The sequence below is a fragment of the Pterocles gutturalis genome, unplaced genomic scaffold, assembly GCF_000699245.1.
Source record: "Pterocles gutturalis isolate BGI_N339 unplaced genomic scaffold, ASM69924v1 scaffold15102, whole genome shotgun sequence".
NCBI lineage: Eukaryota > Metazoa > Chordata > Aves > Pterocliformes > Pteroclidae > Pterocles > Pterocles gutturalis.
Genome location: NW_010108196.1, coordinates 26,585 through 42,275, shown reverse-complemented (window position 1 = coordinate 42,275; position 15,691 = coordinate 26,585). Strand labels below are relative to the sequence as shown.

At 37.5% G+C, this 15,691-nt stretch overlaps 1 protein-coding gene across 1 annotated transcript in view; it reads left to right on the top strand.

The window, feature by feature from the left end:
- UBR1 (ubiquitin protein ligase E3 component n-recognin 1) overlaps positions 1 to 14,450 on the top strand; it is a 55,244-nt gene extending 40,794 nt beyond the window's left edge. Inside the window, exons 33-46 of the mRNA XM_010072542.1 lie at positions 262 to 355; positions 1,577 to 1,725; positions 3,583 to 3,638; positions 3,949 to 4,045; positions 4,709 to 4,776; positions 5,789 to 5,939; positions 6,785 to 6,872; positions 7,859 to 7,992; positions 9,217 to 9,325; positions 11,345 to 11,401; positions 11,905 to 11,982; positions 13,051 to 13,221; positions 13,423 to 13,524; positions 14,010 to 14,450. Of these exons, the coding sequence (XP_010070844.1) occupies positions 262 to 355; positions 1,577 to 1,725; positions 3,583 to 3,638; positions 3,949 to 4,045; positions 4,709 to 4,776; positions 5,789 to 5,939; positions 6,785 to 6,872; positions 7,859 to 7,992; positions 9,217 to 9,325; positions 11,345 to 11,401; positions 11,905 to 11,982; positions 13,051 to 13,221; positions 13,423 to 13,524; positions 14,010 to 14,151 (1,496 nt within the window). The 3' untranslated portion in view covers positions 14,152 to 14,450. The remainder of the gene's footprint in view (positions 1 to 261; positions 356 to 1,576; positions 1,726 to 3,582; positions 3,639 to 3,948; positions 4,046 to 4,708; positions 4,777 to 5,788; positions 5,940 to 6,784; positions 6,873 to 7,858; positions 7,993 to 9,216; positions 9,326 to 11,344; positions 11,402 to 11,904; positions 11,983 to 13,050; positions 13,222 to 13,422; positions 13,525 to 14,009) is intronic.
- Positions 14,451 to 15,691: the final 1,241 nt, after the last annotated feature.

The window sequence follows — 15,691 nt, the reverse complement described above, 5'->3', positions numbered from 1 at the left end:
AGGTACAGAGAATTAGCATATTCCTTGCACTCTTACAGGGCAGGAAAGTTCTTTTTCCGCACCAGAAAAGCACTAGTTTTAATCCTCATATTTCTGGTAATAGAAGGAAATGCTACTTAAGGAGGGTTAGAAGACTGTCTGGTGAGGAGTGTTTTCAAACCAGTTTAAAATAAAAATAAGTCTTACTTCTGTTAGATTGCTGTAAAAATTGTAACAACATCTTTGGTTTTTAATATGGATCTAATTTCTTTTTTCTGGAAGGAGAGAAACCAAATCTTCCAGCTTTCGCCAACAAGGGTATGGGGAACTCTGCTTTGGAATTCCATTCCATCCTTAGTTTTGGAGTTCAGTCCTCGTAAGTGTTCCTGGAATTGCTCTTTGCATTGTGTTAATTCTCCCTAAAATGACCTAGGTATACTTCAGGATTTGTATTGAAGCAAAGGCGTATGACTTGTTTGGTCTGATTATGGGCTTACTTACACTTCTGCTTAAGCATTTGCTGAGTATCAGATCTATACTGAGCTAGATGGACTTCTTGGTCAAATCCAGTCAGGTAGTTCTTATGTTCTTGGTACAAAGCTAGGAGTCTGGAGTCTGCTGATCCACAATTCCAGTGATTTGGGTCATTTCCTGTGCCTTTACGCAAGTTATTTAATGTCTGTCTGCCTTAATTTTCCTGCTACAGGTGTGTTTCAGGGATAGATTTCACTTGGGTTTGGATGTAATAACATAATATAGAGGACTCAGAGGAATAGGGCTGTGGTGCCTGTTTCTATTCCATTGGGCAAACTGCTGCTACAAACATTCTGCTACTTCTGACTGGCATCATAGTTATGCAAAGTGCTTATCTGCTATTTGTAAAAATGTCATCAGAAAGTTGAATCTAAATCTTTAACTCCTCTCTGTGGGAGAGATTCAGTAGCTTGCACTTAAACAGTGCGGTGTTTAAGTACAAGCCTGGCTAAACCCCAGACTTTGTGGTACAATTGTTCTGGCTGTAGAGATTTGGAGAATTAATATGAATGTTGTATAGTTCTGTTAGTAAGTTATGAATGTATGACTTTGAAAAAACACAAGCCATTAAAACTGTATGTGTTTTTGCCTGCGCACTTTGCTGCTTATTACTGCATTTACCCAGTCTCAGTTGAAAGCAGCTTAAATGTTAAAAATTTTTGTTTTAAAGCATATTTGAAATTTCTTTCTATTTCTAGTGCCTTATGAGATGGGATATATTTTCGCTCCAGCACTTACACTTGCTTGCTCATGTTTGATTTTTTTTTTTTCATTGTATTTTATTTTGGTTAAAATGTTTGTATTTTTTGACTGCAAATTATAATATAGTATGTAGAACTCCAGCCTGGCAGCTCTTAATGTCTCCATTTGTAGAGCCTGTTATGTCAAGGTACTTGTTTACTCCTGGAAACTAGTAATTATTTTCTCTTCTGTACAGACAAAGGGGCTTTGTATTCAAGAATTCTTTCATAAATAACTTAGACTTTGCTAGTGATTGATTGACTGGTAAGTGATAAGCACTATTAATAATTCAGACTGAAGTTGTCTTCTCTTGCTTTTGCAGAGCCAAATACTCAAGCAGTATCAAGGAGATGCTTATTCTCTTTGCCACCACCATTTATAGAGTCGGGCTAAAAGTTGCTCCGAATGAAGCTGATTACCGGATTCCTATGATGACCTGGAGCACGTGTGCTTTTACCATCCAGTGTATCGGTAAAGCATAATTTGGATTTATTCCTTCTCGTGACTTGAAAATCTTATGGTTGTTTAATTGTATAATCTTATACAATCTGATTTTTCTAAATAATAATAGTTCTACATAATTAACAGCAAGATGTAATAATATATCTATATATATATATGTAATGATATAATAATAGACTGATAATTTATAATCCAATATGAATAATAGGATGTTTTTGTTAGAAGGTGGTTCACAAACTAAGGTACGGAATCTCAACATTGAGCTTGAGAGAGCAGGGAGTGATCATGTTCCACATTACTAATGGCAACATTAATTATGTTCAATGAATATCGTCAGGCTGCCAAAGACCATTGACCTGGAGGCATCTCCTACCCAGCTAAATATCTAACAGCTCTGAAATAGTACTCCATCTCTCATTATTTCTTTTTTGTCTCTATTCTTGAAGAATTTAATGTAATTTGTAGAAGAAATAGGGACTTTAGTATTCTGAAATTGCTAAGCAGATACCTGTCAGGAAGAAAACCCACCAGACATTCTTGGGCATTAATTTCTTTTTGAAGGCAAAATAATTACCATAAAAATGGTTGCGTTTTTTGGGCTAATGTACCTGTTTAGCAGTCAGTCTCATTTCATTTCTTGGTGGCTGTCAGGGAAGAGTTTGCCAGCAAGTGTATAAATGCAGTAACTGTTATCATATATGTGATATCAAAGGCATATGTCAGAAGCAGAAAAGTCAGATGCCTTACCAGGCCAAGACTATAAAACCAGAGGGGCCAGGGTGACAGTCTGACCTATCCTAGGCCACACCACTTCTTTGGGTTAATTTTTGTTTACAAATAGAGCAGGCTTCTGTGAAATTGCAAAGCAAAACTGCCTACGCAGCTTCTAGTACTCTGGTTTTGAATCTAGTCATTGGGTGTGTTATTAAAACCATTTAACAAGCTTGTAGCCAAGCTGCCTAGACAAGGAACCTTAGCTACCTGTGTTAGTGGAGTCTCTAGGGGAGGTTCAAAGCAGCATCGACCCAAGGGATGTGAATTGCTTTTAGTGCCTAAAGCCAGACAGAAATACAAATCTGACTTTTCTCATGTTTCCTCAACAACTCCCCACGTTGCATGTTAAGCTGATGTATTGAAGTGCTAAGTTAAAGCACTTTGATTTTTTGTTAGAGGTAGTTAAAAAACAAAACCAAAAACCTCCCAACCAAAAAACCTCGAATGAAAACAATAAAAAAAATTCCAAGATCTTGAGGTGCACTGATTTGTCTCTGAGAAGTGACTAAAGCCCAAAAACATTTCAACTGACAACTTTTTACTCAGCTGAGTTAATTTGGTTTCATATTTTTATTGGCATATTGTCTCTTTATTATATTCTCAGAAGTGATGCACTCAGGGAGGAAAGCTGAATTGTATTCCAGCTTGGGAATTTTGTTTTCAAAATATTTTTGTAAAATTGTAGTCAAATGCAGTAGTGCAAATCTGAGGGTAAGATGGCCGTGTAGCATCCCTGTGAACATACCTTGATGTTTTTGAGCATTGTATAAGGGTAACTGGAAATACAACTAAATCCATAGAGTGTCTTAGCACCATTCATGTGAAACAGTGTTCCTTTTAAATCCCTAGTCAGCAAGATCTGAAAACCAAATGTTTTTAAAAAGCTTGTTACAACCATTTATCTGGGAAACAGTACCATTTAAGATAGATATTTTTTTTCTAAAAGATAATTCTTTTATCAGAATGAAATTGATCTTTAAAGAGAAGTACATATACTAAGAAGAAATCTTTTACTAAGTGTATTCTAACAGAAATGTTATGTTAGTTCCTATAGAACAAAGCAACATATTTTTTTCTGTGTTTAATTTTAAGAAAACCTCTTGGAAACGGAGGGCAAGCCTTTATTTGGATCTCTACAAAATAGACAGGTATGGGCAAGTAAGATATGCAATACATTATAAAGAAATAAGTTTAAGTATAATGCACACACACACATAGAAAACTTACTGTTGAGACGGTAAGATCATTCTCGTCTGAGGGATAGCTCTCAAAAATGTTTAGATTGATAACCTGAAGAGCATTTTGGAAGAATAAATATTTCTGCTTATATATGGAAGTTCATATTAAATTCATTTATCAGTGTGCTTTCTGTTTGTAGAAGTAGATATGTTTTTGCAGCTTTATTTCACTATTCTGTCTTTCTTTTTTCCTGTCTGATGATTTTCTCTTGCGCTCTAGCACAGTGGCCTTAAAGCATTAGTGCAGTTTGCAGCTGCTCAGAGAACAACATCACCCCAGGTCCTGATTCAGAAACATCTGATTCGTCTTCTAGGAGGTATTGTATTTCTTTTCTTTGCTGCCTTTTGTGTTGCAGAAGTTTCTATTGCAAAATGGCACACACATTAATACAGTATAGGAGCAAAGGCTAGACTACTGACAACAGTGCTAATGTCAATTTCTCTAATGTTGCCTTAAATCATGGAGTATTGCTTGAACTGTAAGTCATCAATAATTCTGTTAAGCCAGCCCTGTATCACTGAAATCCTCAAAAAATCCTCTATCCCAGATTTCCTAGGCCTGGAGATACTCAGATCTGTAATATTTATAGACGGCTAACAATCTGTTTCTGGCAGCGTTCAAAATTACTGAAATTCTGTGCTAAACAGGTGGATTAAGTAACAAAACAGGGTTTCTTCTCTCTTATTTGTGAGACTTGATCTTTTTAGTACTTTCAAACAGCTGCTTACAGCCTAGTTTAAGGTATTTTAGTCTGAGGGATAACCAATTGGTTGGGCATGTGGAAGTAGCTAAACAGATGCACAATCAATTAAGTGGTAAGCAGTTAATTAAATAGATACTTCCTTAGTTCAAAGACCTGGACTTTTTTTTGATGAAACACAGAAATCACAGAGGTTCTAAATTCAGATTCTTATATTGCAGTTCAATCTGAAAGAAGAAAATACATATCAAATTCATAATTGATATCTTTATTTTGTAGTTCTTCTACCAAACTTTAAAGCAGAGGACACTCCATCCCTCTTAGAAGTTGATATGTTCCACGTTTTGGTAAGCAGGTTCATTTTATTCTTCATATTAGTACTTTTTTTTTTTTTGAGCGTGGATCTTTGTGTACTTTACCCTGTAGATAGTCCTGCATTATTTGTTCACGTGCATGAGTCAAATGATTATACATGACCACTGCATACAAGCAAAAGGTTACATATGGCTGCTATATGTGTGTTTACTTTCAGTTCTGTTAGTTCTGCTGCCCTTCTAGCTTTCACGTCTTTGCTGTCTCACTAAATTTCATGCTTGCAATCTCAGTCATCTTTTTACCACTTCTGTTGATACCAAACCTTCAAAATAACCTGAGAAATGCACCCACTCAGACCATTTCCCTCACTTTCTCTTTGTCTCAGCAGGCCTCTCAGGCCTTCTGGTTCCCCACTCAGACCATTTCCCTCACTTTCTCTGTCTCAGCAGGCCTCTCATGCCTTCTGGTTGTGTCACATTCACTCTCACTACCTTCTTAGCCTTTTCTTAGCCTCTCTGTTGTTAATACAAATACATATTATACCTTCTTCTACTGATAAAAAAAAAACCAAACAAACAAAAAACCACAAGTCCACACAAGAGAAAAGCCAAGAAAACCCAATCAAACAACAAACCAAATCCACCAAAATAAAAGCTAGTTTGCCCTAACTAGTGCTTGGTTTAACTAATTTGCTAACTAGTGCTTGGTCTGGCTTTGCACTCTTTTCTATGTGCTTTGTCTTATGTTAAAAACCAGAAATTAAGCTTTCAAGGAACTGGACAAAGTTTCTTGGTGTATCTCTAAACTGGCAATTACAATGGAACTACATCTGAGTTTCTTACATGCTAGAGGGGCACAAATGGTTAGTATTTTCCAATGACTTTTTGCCACACTTTGTGAATTAAAGCTAGCAAGATTAATGAAAATATCTAAATTGACTGCAGAAATGAAATACATCTGTATAGTGAGAATATAATTTATTACCCATGTAGCTATTTCCAAATTTCTGCTACTTTAATATTTGCTCCTTCCCTTTCTCTGCAGGTGGGAGTTGTGTTATCCTTTCCATCTTTATACTGGGAGGATGCTGTAGACTTGCAACCTTCATCAATTAGTTCAGCCTATAACCACCTCTACCTCTTCCATCTGACAACACTGGCACACATAACACAAATCGTCGTCTCTTCAGCAACAGGTAGAGGTGTATTTGGGTTGGATTATTCTGGCTTTTTTACACAATTTCTTAAAAATAACAGATGGACACCATTAGTGTCTTCCAGGTATAAACTTCCTCATAATAAATGACACTTAGTGCCAGGTAGTAATAACTGCTTTCTGGTAAAAAAAATAAATAGCACTACATAATTTTAAGAGCATTGTATTATATCACTTTTGTGTGCTTAGCCCAAGAACACAAAATAGTTATTGATACACCAGTGCTTGATCAAGTCAGTCATTCCAGAGTGGTAACTTCCCCTCTTCACTTGTAGGAGAAGCAAAGCTCTGCCCAGCAGCAGCACCCTGAGCTGTACCGTGACAGTTAGTACGGATTTGGGAAATAAACTTTTCTTTACCCTTCAACCCAATAAATACTTGTAGCCAAAATATGAAATCCTCTAAACTGATAGGAGAGATGATGTTCACTTGTCTCTGTATTTTGTACTGCTTTTAAAAACTGTCAGTAATCTATGGACTTTCTAGCTACTACTTTTCCTTTTTCTTCAGCATGATGGGAAGTGAAAAAAAAACCCCAAACCTGTAGCTCAATCTATGTAGGACAATTACTTCGAAAGTTCAAGGGAAGGAAGCAGTTTTAACATGAGGATGAGCAATGAGGCAGTAATCCTGATTCTTTATAGCATGCAGTTTTAGGAGAACATTTGTTAGGTTAAAAGCAGCAAATGGAAAGGAACTAAGCAAAATAAAGTGGGAACACTACTATAATGCAATTTTTTTAAAAAAAGCTCAGTTTATGTAAAAAAAGAGAAGTATATCACAAATGAAGTGCATTTACAGTGGGACCCGTCTTTTTGTGTGCAGAATCCACTTCTGCGCGATCATCTGACAACAGTGAGGAGGCAAGATCTGCGCAGTCTTTCTGTAAAGAGATTTGCCAGTACACCAGTGGGTAAGTAGCAGTTCAGTTACAGCATTGCATTTTCCTAGGATGGCAATCCACGGGGGTTGACCTGAACAACACAGAAAACAGGAAAAAAATTATCCATTTTGTATGGGGAGTTAGCGCAAGGCATTGTGCTAACTCCCCGTACTCCTGAACACTGAAAAAAAGGAAACTGGTGAAAGGAACAGTTTCAGTTAAAATAGCTACTTTTTGTGGACAACAGAGTAAATTATTAGTCTAAGGATGATAAAATACCTATATCCTTTCTGGAGAGAAAAACAACCACTAACTATTGTAGGTATTTTTAATTTGCCTTGATTGGGTTTTTTAGATTTCTCAATTATAGATAGGAGCAAGAAAAGAAGGAAATGGTTCTACTGTAAAAAGGAGAGAAGAGTAAAGCTAAACACAGCTGCTTTTTTGTTTGAGTATTAGTGCCCATCTTTGCAGACTTTTTGATACCTATAGCTACAGACTCTTGAGCACTTCGGCATGTGTTTGAAATAAACTAGAAAATATGGATGCACTCTCTACAAATTCTGCTTTTATTTATCCTACACAAGACTAGTTGTAAAAACATGTTTCTCAAGGTTTGACAACGCTACTCACTTGTCTAAAAGTTTGAAGTCTAAATTTCTAAATATTTAAAATTTGGCATTTAATAGGAGTAACTTTTCTGAGGTTACTTTTCTAGTTTAAATGAGGTTATCTTCAGTTACCTAGAGATGGACAGCTATGTATTGGCTATTTATTTTTTATAATACTGAAAAATATAAGTTGAGATAACTTGAAGGCTTAATGTAAGTGTTCAGCATAGCCTTAGCACTCATTCCTTAGGCAAAGGGAAAGTTGGAAGTTAGGTGCTGGTGGCTGTTTTACAGAATTTGGGGTACATCAGTGTTGCCTTTGTACCAATGCTAGCCAAAATGTGAAAGTGCTAGAAGGATTTGCACTGTGAACTACTTCAGCTATTTCTCATTTGTGTATTACAGTTGCTTTAGTCAGGATATCCCAGGCTGGCTTGTGTGGGATCGTGTTAAAAAAGGCATCATGCCTTACCTTCGTTGTGCTGCTTTATTTTTTCATTATTTGCTGGGAGTTTCTCCACCTGAGGAGCTACTACAAGGTAAATATGAGAAAGAAAATGTATCTATATATTGACTTTGCTTACTGTTTTCTTGGAAGAGTGGAATTTTTAAATGTTCACAAGAACTTAAAAATAGTTAATATATTAAAGTAAGACTTGGAAAGAAAAGGAAATAGTAGTTTGTATAGGAAGGAGCGGGCATGAGAAGATGAGTTGTCTCGGCCTTCTTTGCATGGAAAAGAGTAACTTCTGAGTATGTGCAAATAAGTGAATTATCAATGATGCACTGACAGTAAGTATTTATGGATACAAAGATTCTGTGGTTTAAGGATAATTCTATGGGCTTAGCTGCATCACCTGAGAAATAGCCTGGAGTATATTTAAAAAAAAAAATAAAACCAAACTTTTTTGTGAAGTTGCTAATGTTGGTAAATGCCAAAGACAGAGGGATTCAGCAAAACAGAGCCAAGTAGAAACTTATAAAACTTAAACCTCTTCCCTAAAGGAGACTCATGCACTACAGATGCTGAATCCAAAAATAAATATTTTGTCTTCTGTCAAAATGCAGTGAAACAGAGAATTATCAACTATTTGCAAAGAAGGACCAAAATTGCTGTGAACAACTGAGACAAAGCAGAGCATTTTAAATTGATTTATATAACCTGTAAACTAAGCTTGAGTTTAATTAGGATATACAAGTCAAAATTTCTGCACTTTGGGATATGCTATTGACCTTACCATTAGTCTGGAAATTCGATTCTACACGGAGGAGTCTTGCTGGTGAATCAGCAATGCCGTTTTCTGTAGCAAAGCCAATAAATGACCACCCAGCAAACTATTCAATTAGCCCAATTTTATGTAATGTGATCATAGCAAAATTTAATATAATTGCAGGCCAAAAGGATAGTGAAAAGCTAAAATGTGGTAAGTACAGAAATCTGCTGCACTAATGTGTTACATATTATGCAGTAAAATGGAACTTAAGCAAGAAGTTCTGTTTTTGCAGTGACTTATGCATGACTTAAAAATTACTTAATAACATATGTCAAAAACTTAAAGCAGATCCTCAGCAAATTCAAATTATTGTAGCTCTGATTAAGTCAGTGGAGTTACATCCAATTGTACTAGCTAGGAGCTATGCCGAAGCTATAAGATGCGTATTATTCAATGGAAGAGGGACCAGGAGATGTCTAGCTTTGAGTGAATTATTCAGTAACGCTGAAACACTTTAACAGTTTCTCATGTTTTCTTTTTCTTTTGCAGTTTCTGAAGAAGGGCAATTCAAGGCACTTTGTAGTTACCTCTCTCTACCTACCAATTTGTTCCTGCTCTTCCAGGAATACTGGGACACAGTAAATCTACTGCTCCAAAGGTACTAATGGGAATGGGACAGGCCATGTTTTTCTCTTGTGATGGCCTTCTGGGAATTCTGGATCAAATTTGTTAATAAATGATTGAGCTCAAATTCAGCTAGAGTTCTAAAGATGTGTTTGATGTGCACACATATACTGAATCTCTTAAAATACTTTAGAAACATAAAACATTCAGTATTTTCTGGTAATTCAAACATTAAACAATTATAGTTTGAGACTAGTGCGTGCAGGCCTACATGGAGTCATTCATGCAGAAGGAGTTATCATAAACCTTTGCATGTATGGTATGCCACTTACTGTCCATTGGCCTGGTTTTAATCTGTCTACAGCAAAAGTGCTGACTACACAAGCTCTAAAATGAGAATATGGAAAATCTTGTTGCTGGCCGGGTGAGGCTTTGTGCTATTTCTTCTCCGGAAATTGTTCTCAGTAAATAAATAAATGGTTAAATTCTCTATTCAAAAACACAAGTTAAAATAAACAGACACTCCCCACCAACTCTGAGAATAATCCTGCTATAGTGTGTTGGAGAATGTCTCCATGTACCAGATGTGACCATCTGAGCACTTGGTTGCATAAATTATTATTCCTTGTTCTTGGCAGAACTCTCTGGCTCACACCAGCTTTTTCTGGATTTTTTTTGCCTCTATTCTGTTTTTTTGTCTAGATTCCTTCAATTTAGGGACACTTTGAGCTCTGAACCCTAAACAATTCCCTACATACAATTTTACTATAATTAATTGCGCTTGTAGGATATATAATTACTTGTAAATTAATATCATTTTCATAAGTGAATTATTTAGTAAGTTTGCCTTATATATTCCTACATGGGCCTACAGGAGAGCTGGGGAGGCACTCTTCATCAGGGAGTGGAGTGATGGGATGAGGGGTAACGGTTTTAAGATGAAAGAGGGTAGATTTAGATTAGATATTAGGAAGAATTTTTTTTCCTGTGCCAGTGGTGAGGCAGTGGCCCAGGTTGCCCAGAGAAGCTGTGGATGCCCCATCCCTGGAGGGGTTCAAGGCCAGGCTGGATGAGGCTTTGAGCAACCTGGGCTAGTGGGAGGTGTCCCTGCCCATGGCAGGGGGGTGGAAACTAGGTAATCTTTGAGGTCTCTTCCAACCCAAACCATCCTGTGATTCTATGATTATGTTTGCTGAGAGACATAGCGGTGCTTGTAAGAGAACACAGAGGGTAGGTGCTTGTGAATATTAGAAAATGATAACTCAAGGCAAGGCTAACAAGTCCATCGTCGTGTTCCCAGTCAAACCCAGAGGTTTCAAGTAGGAGGCCTAGTAATTTAAAAGGAACAGTTGTCAAATCATCATGCAAGTTCCCATATGTTTCTTGAAAGAATCTTTTTGCAGAAGACTAAATTTGATGATTGTTGAGAAATGTGTTAAATGAAGCTTACTAGATTGACCATCTGCTACAGTTCTCTCTTCTCCTTCTTGTAGAAATATCTTAAGATACCTTTGACATACCAGTTCCTGTTTACTAATTTGCCAGTGGCTGCCATTGTTCTAGTAGACACATTTGGCCATTCTGTGCAAGTGTATGGCATGCTGTAAAGCATTGTACAGTAAGCGTTGGGTGATGGTTATTAAATAAAAGCAATAAATATTTTCCTAGTAGAGTGTATGATATTTTCTTGGGCTGTGGCTTTGAGCAGATAAATTCTAAAAGGAGCTGCCTATTGTAGCTCACTTGGAGAACTTGAATATGTCTGAAGGCTTCTTGCATTTTTAAATGCTGCGTTAACTCTGTGTTTTCATGTGCATGTGATAGTTTTAAGCATTGTTGTTTTCCACATAGGTTTTGCTCTTGTATACCAACTTAAATTCTTCTCCTGAAGCACAACTGTAAGAATAGCGGTTTCTCCTTGTGAAGTTTTGGCTAGAACTGTCAATGTTTTATCTGTGCTCTGTGTTTGCTTATTGATAACTATTTAAGTTCAGTGATCCTAAATCTGTATTATTATCAAACATTGTCATCTGCAAATATTTGTTTGAAATAGGTGGTGTGCTGACCCAGTGGTGTTAAGTTGTTTGAAGGGGAAAAGCATTGCAATAAGGTAAGCTTGTTGGTTTTTTTTGTTGTTATTGTTTTTTTCTTCTGTTTTTGACTTAAAACTGTTCAAAGAATGAAGTGCTTGTTGAGCGTAAATTGGAGCGCTTGTATTTGCTTCCTCTTGCTCTACTACCAGAAGTAGGTTTCTCTTTAAATGGTTATGTATTATTCCTCATGCAGTGACTCTTCATTGAGAATGTGTAACATTGTTAGACAAGTTATCTAGCTTACTCTAGGAAAAAACAAATGCTAACTGAAATGTGAAATGCTTCATATCTGGGGGTTACATATGAAATTTAATTCCATCACCTTTGCTGGAATATAGAAATGCTGAAGCTCCCATGTATAGCCTCTCACTTGGGCTTCTAGGACTGAAGAGTTGCTCTAGAACTGCAGAAGTTTGCAGAAAGGACCGAAAGCTTAGTAAGATAGTGATTTATAGCGAACTATTCTGTTCTTTGCTGCAATCTTTATTATTCTCATAATAGTTCTTTTGCACTTACCCAGGTATCCTAGGAAAAGAAATAGTTTAATAGAGCTTCCTGAAGATTATAGCTGCCTTCTGAACCAAGCCTCTCAGTTTAGGTAAGATGTGACGTATTTAGTTGTCTTCCTAGGTGTTTTGTCACTTTTAGTCACTTTTACATTCTTAGAGTTACTGTAACTGGTGTTAAAACTATGTACAGAAATTATTTTTGTAGAAGTGAAGGCACTGCTTACAGTTATCCTGGCCAATATGAGCACACATTAATTTTAAATCTGTGTTGTGGTTTAAAGGCCACCACACAGCTTCTTGCTAAAAACCCTGCAGCTGAGGCAAGGACAGGGAGGGTTCACTCACCTCTTACGGTTTTCCAGCAACTGCTCCAGTGTGGGTCTCTTCAACAAAATTCACAGCCTCTTTGGGCACAGTTACTTACTCCAACACAGGGTCTTCCACAGGCTACATCTGAATAAACTGCAGGCAAGCTCTGCTCTTCGTGGGCTGCATGGGCTGGTCCAGCCTGGAGCTGGGGAAACTTCCAGCAGCTTCTCACAGGGGCCATCTCCAAAGTGCACCGCTGCCCTGCTACCAAACAACCTTGGAGCTGGGGGAACCTTTAGCAGTTACTTACAGGAGCCATCACTGTAGCCCCTCCCCTGCTACCAAACAAAACCCATCACGCAAAACCACAACAATCTGAACCACAACAGCTTACTAAATGAAGTCACTTGTGTTTGATAGGATAGCATATAAAATTATTACAGCTTAATCTGCTAGTTATTTTTCACCAGTGCAATGTGCATTTGGTTTGGCCGTAAGCCTGAAAAATATTTTTGCACTGGACACAACAAGCCCAGGTTGGCATTGTTTTATGCCAGGCAGAACGAATCATCGGATAATTTAGGTTAGAAGGGACTTCTATCCTAGTCTAACCTCCTGCTCAAAGCAGATATCTTGCAGATGAAGTATTTCAAACAGTATAAAAACATAGCCTGAGGAGGCAGGTATGTGAAATGTGGTGATGACATAGTATGTCTTAGGTGGTTTGTTTGTGTGTGGGTTGGGGTCTTGTTGGGGGTTTTTGTTGTTTTTTAAGGAAAATATCCATAGTTAGAATTTCTTTTAAAGTTTTAATTCCTGCAATAATGTTCTGGTTACACTTCTTCTAGATGCCCGCGGTCTTCTGATGATGAACAAAAACATCCAGTATTGTGTTTATTCTGTGGGGCTATGTTGTGTTCCCAGAATACTTGCTGCCAGGAACTGGTGAATGGGGAGGAGCTGGGAGCCTGTACTTCTCATGCTCTTCAGTGCGGAGCTGGAGTCTGTATGTTTCTCAAGTAAGTAGCTAGCTAGAATTTAATGTGTTAAAGAGTAAAGGGAAATATTTCAAGGTCAAAATTCACAACATTGTCAAAGCACTTGATTTGTTTTGTCTGAGATGAAAAAGCTTTGCTTTGACCTAAAATAGAGCTCACCAAAAAGTTAAAAACCAGCTGGGAGTTGTCTTGTATTTTAAATGTAGCTATTTTTTCCTTAAGAATCAGGGAATGCAAAGTTGTCCTCATTGAAGGCAAAACCAGGGGCTGCTTATATCCTGCTCCCTACTTGGATGAATATGGAGAAACAGATCCAGGTCTGAAGTAAGTCAATGTTTAACTTTCTTTCTACACTTCTATTTTGGTATCTCTTTCTTTTACCCATTAGACGTGTTCTTCCTGGTAGCATGTACAGCAAGCACTGTAACATGTATCTCGGCCTCGTGAACTTGTTTCACTTCAAGTTCCTAATGGCAGTTTCCAGTCATGAATGGGTCATTCAGAATGGAAAAATACACTTGTTTGGTATTGTTAAACTTTCTTACTTGTTTCAAGAATGCTTTATATGCATTTCATGAGAAATGTGCAGCAACTGCCATTGCTGAAATGTCATCTTGGAAATGCCAGTCATTGCTGGTTCCATGGAGAGCTTTTTCATTTCCAGTAGAATTGTTGGAATTGGTGTTCATACAGGTACTTACTCTTAAGGGAAGGCAGAAAATGTTCTTAATGCTGGACTATCAGTGGACAGTTTGTCACTTGCCATTCTGATACACTTATTGAGTGTTCTTCTTTTTTCTTCTGTGCAGAAGAGGCAATCCCCTGCACTTATGTCGGGAGCGTTACCGGAAGCTCCATCTGCTGTGGCAGCAACACTGCATCATAGAGGAGATTGCCAGGAGCCAAGAAACGAATCAGATCATCTTTGGATTCAACTGGCAACTGCTCTGAGTCTCTTGATTTTTAGTGAAAACTCTTACCTTTAGCAGTGCTTTGGGAAAGGAAAGAAGGGTAGCAGTAAATAATCTACTCTCGAGTGGATTCCGTAGTTCAGACACAATTGATGGATTCTCTGGGTTGGATGTATTACTGATACATCGAAACAGAATCTCACCTCATATGTTTTGCTCGTTTTTTTTTTCCCCTCCAAAAAAAAGGAAAACCCCAATATATAATTATTACTGAACATTCAGGTCCAGAAATATTTCCACTTTTTTGATAAGTTGTAATTGTTTCACATGTTTTGATGAGGACAGCTTCCCAAATACTGTGCTTGAGGGCACATTTCTGTCTCTTCCATTCCTTGAGAATACACCTAAATGGTGTTGCTATGGAAAAGCCTCTTTCACTCCGTTTCTGGCTTCTTTTCCCAAGCTTAGTGAAGCTTTTTAAATAGGTCAAGATCTGTGGCATAATATTGGAGCAGAAGTGGTACCAGGCCTTTAGTAATCTCTAGCAACAGGTACAGCGAACACTAAGTTGTACAAAGCCTGCAGTCAGCTATATCCTGGGATTTAATGGAGAGTTTTCATTAATGAACTCTTTAAAGGAGAAGCGTGGGATAGAAATCGCATGGGGGGGAATTAGCATCTTGCTTGTTGCATCCAAAAATAAAGTCCATGCTTTTTGCATTGCCAGAACTGCACTTTATCTAATGAATTTGTCCTCTGTTAATGTTGTATATCCTGAGGTCTAGAACTACACCATTTGGCTAGATGGTGGTTAGTTCGACTTCTTTTACAGTTTGTCTTCTGAGATTTTCCCCGAGAACCAAACGTGAAAATACTGTTAGGTAGTTGTAGAGTAGCTCTGCAAGTTATACAAGAACGAGAGACTTCAGTAAAGTAGACGACCTTCAAAGCTACCACTGGACTAAAATCAAGGCCCAAAAGCAGCAGGTTTTAGAATCAGAAATGTTTGTTTGCCCATATTTAAGGAATTTTCCACTTTCATCCTCTGTCACTATTGTTTGGAGCCCTGCCTGCATAAATGAAATTGTGTGTTTTAGGGAGCATGTTGAGTGGTACAGTGCCAGTTAGAGCAGAAAGGGGGGGGAAAAAGTCAGTTAAGTCTGTCTGTTTGCCCCTCAGTAGTTAATAGCACATTGTGGTTGAACTCTCTCTCAATGATATGTGATTGTGCTTTGGTTCTGAATGTTTGTTGTTCTGTTTTCTGAATTTCAACCATAATACACATGAGAGCATTTGTAATGTGATGGGTAAAAATACTTTCCCAGGAAATCCCATTTCTGTGTCAACGTTTGAAGTTGTCAGTACTCTAAATTTCCCCACCCCTTTGCTATCTGGACTCCTTTGTGTCATTTTAATAAGGCTTGCAAGGGGAGGTCTTCAAATTAATGTCTGAGACTGTGTGTTTTTTTTTTTTTTTTTGCTATTGATTGTATGAGAGATAGTAGAATCACAAATAATGATTTAAATATCATTGTTTTCCTAGTTTTTTAAAGTTTTTAGAGTACGTATGAGTGCACTGA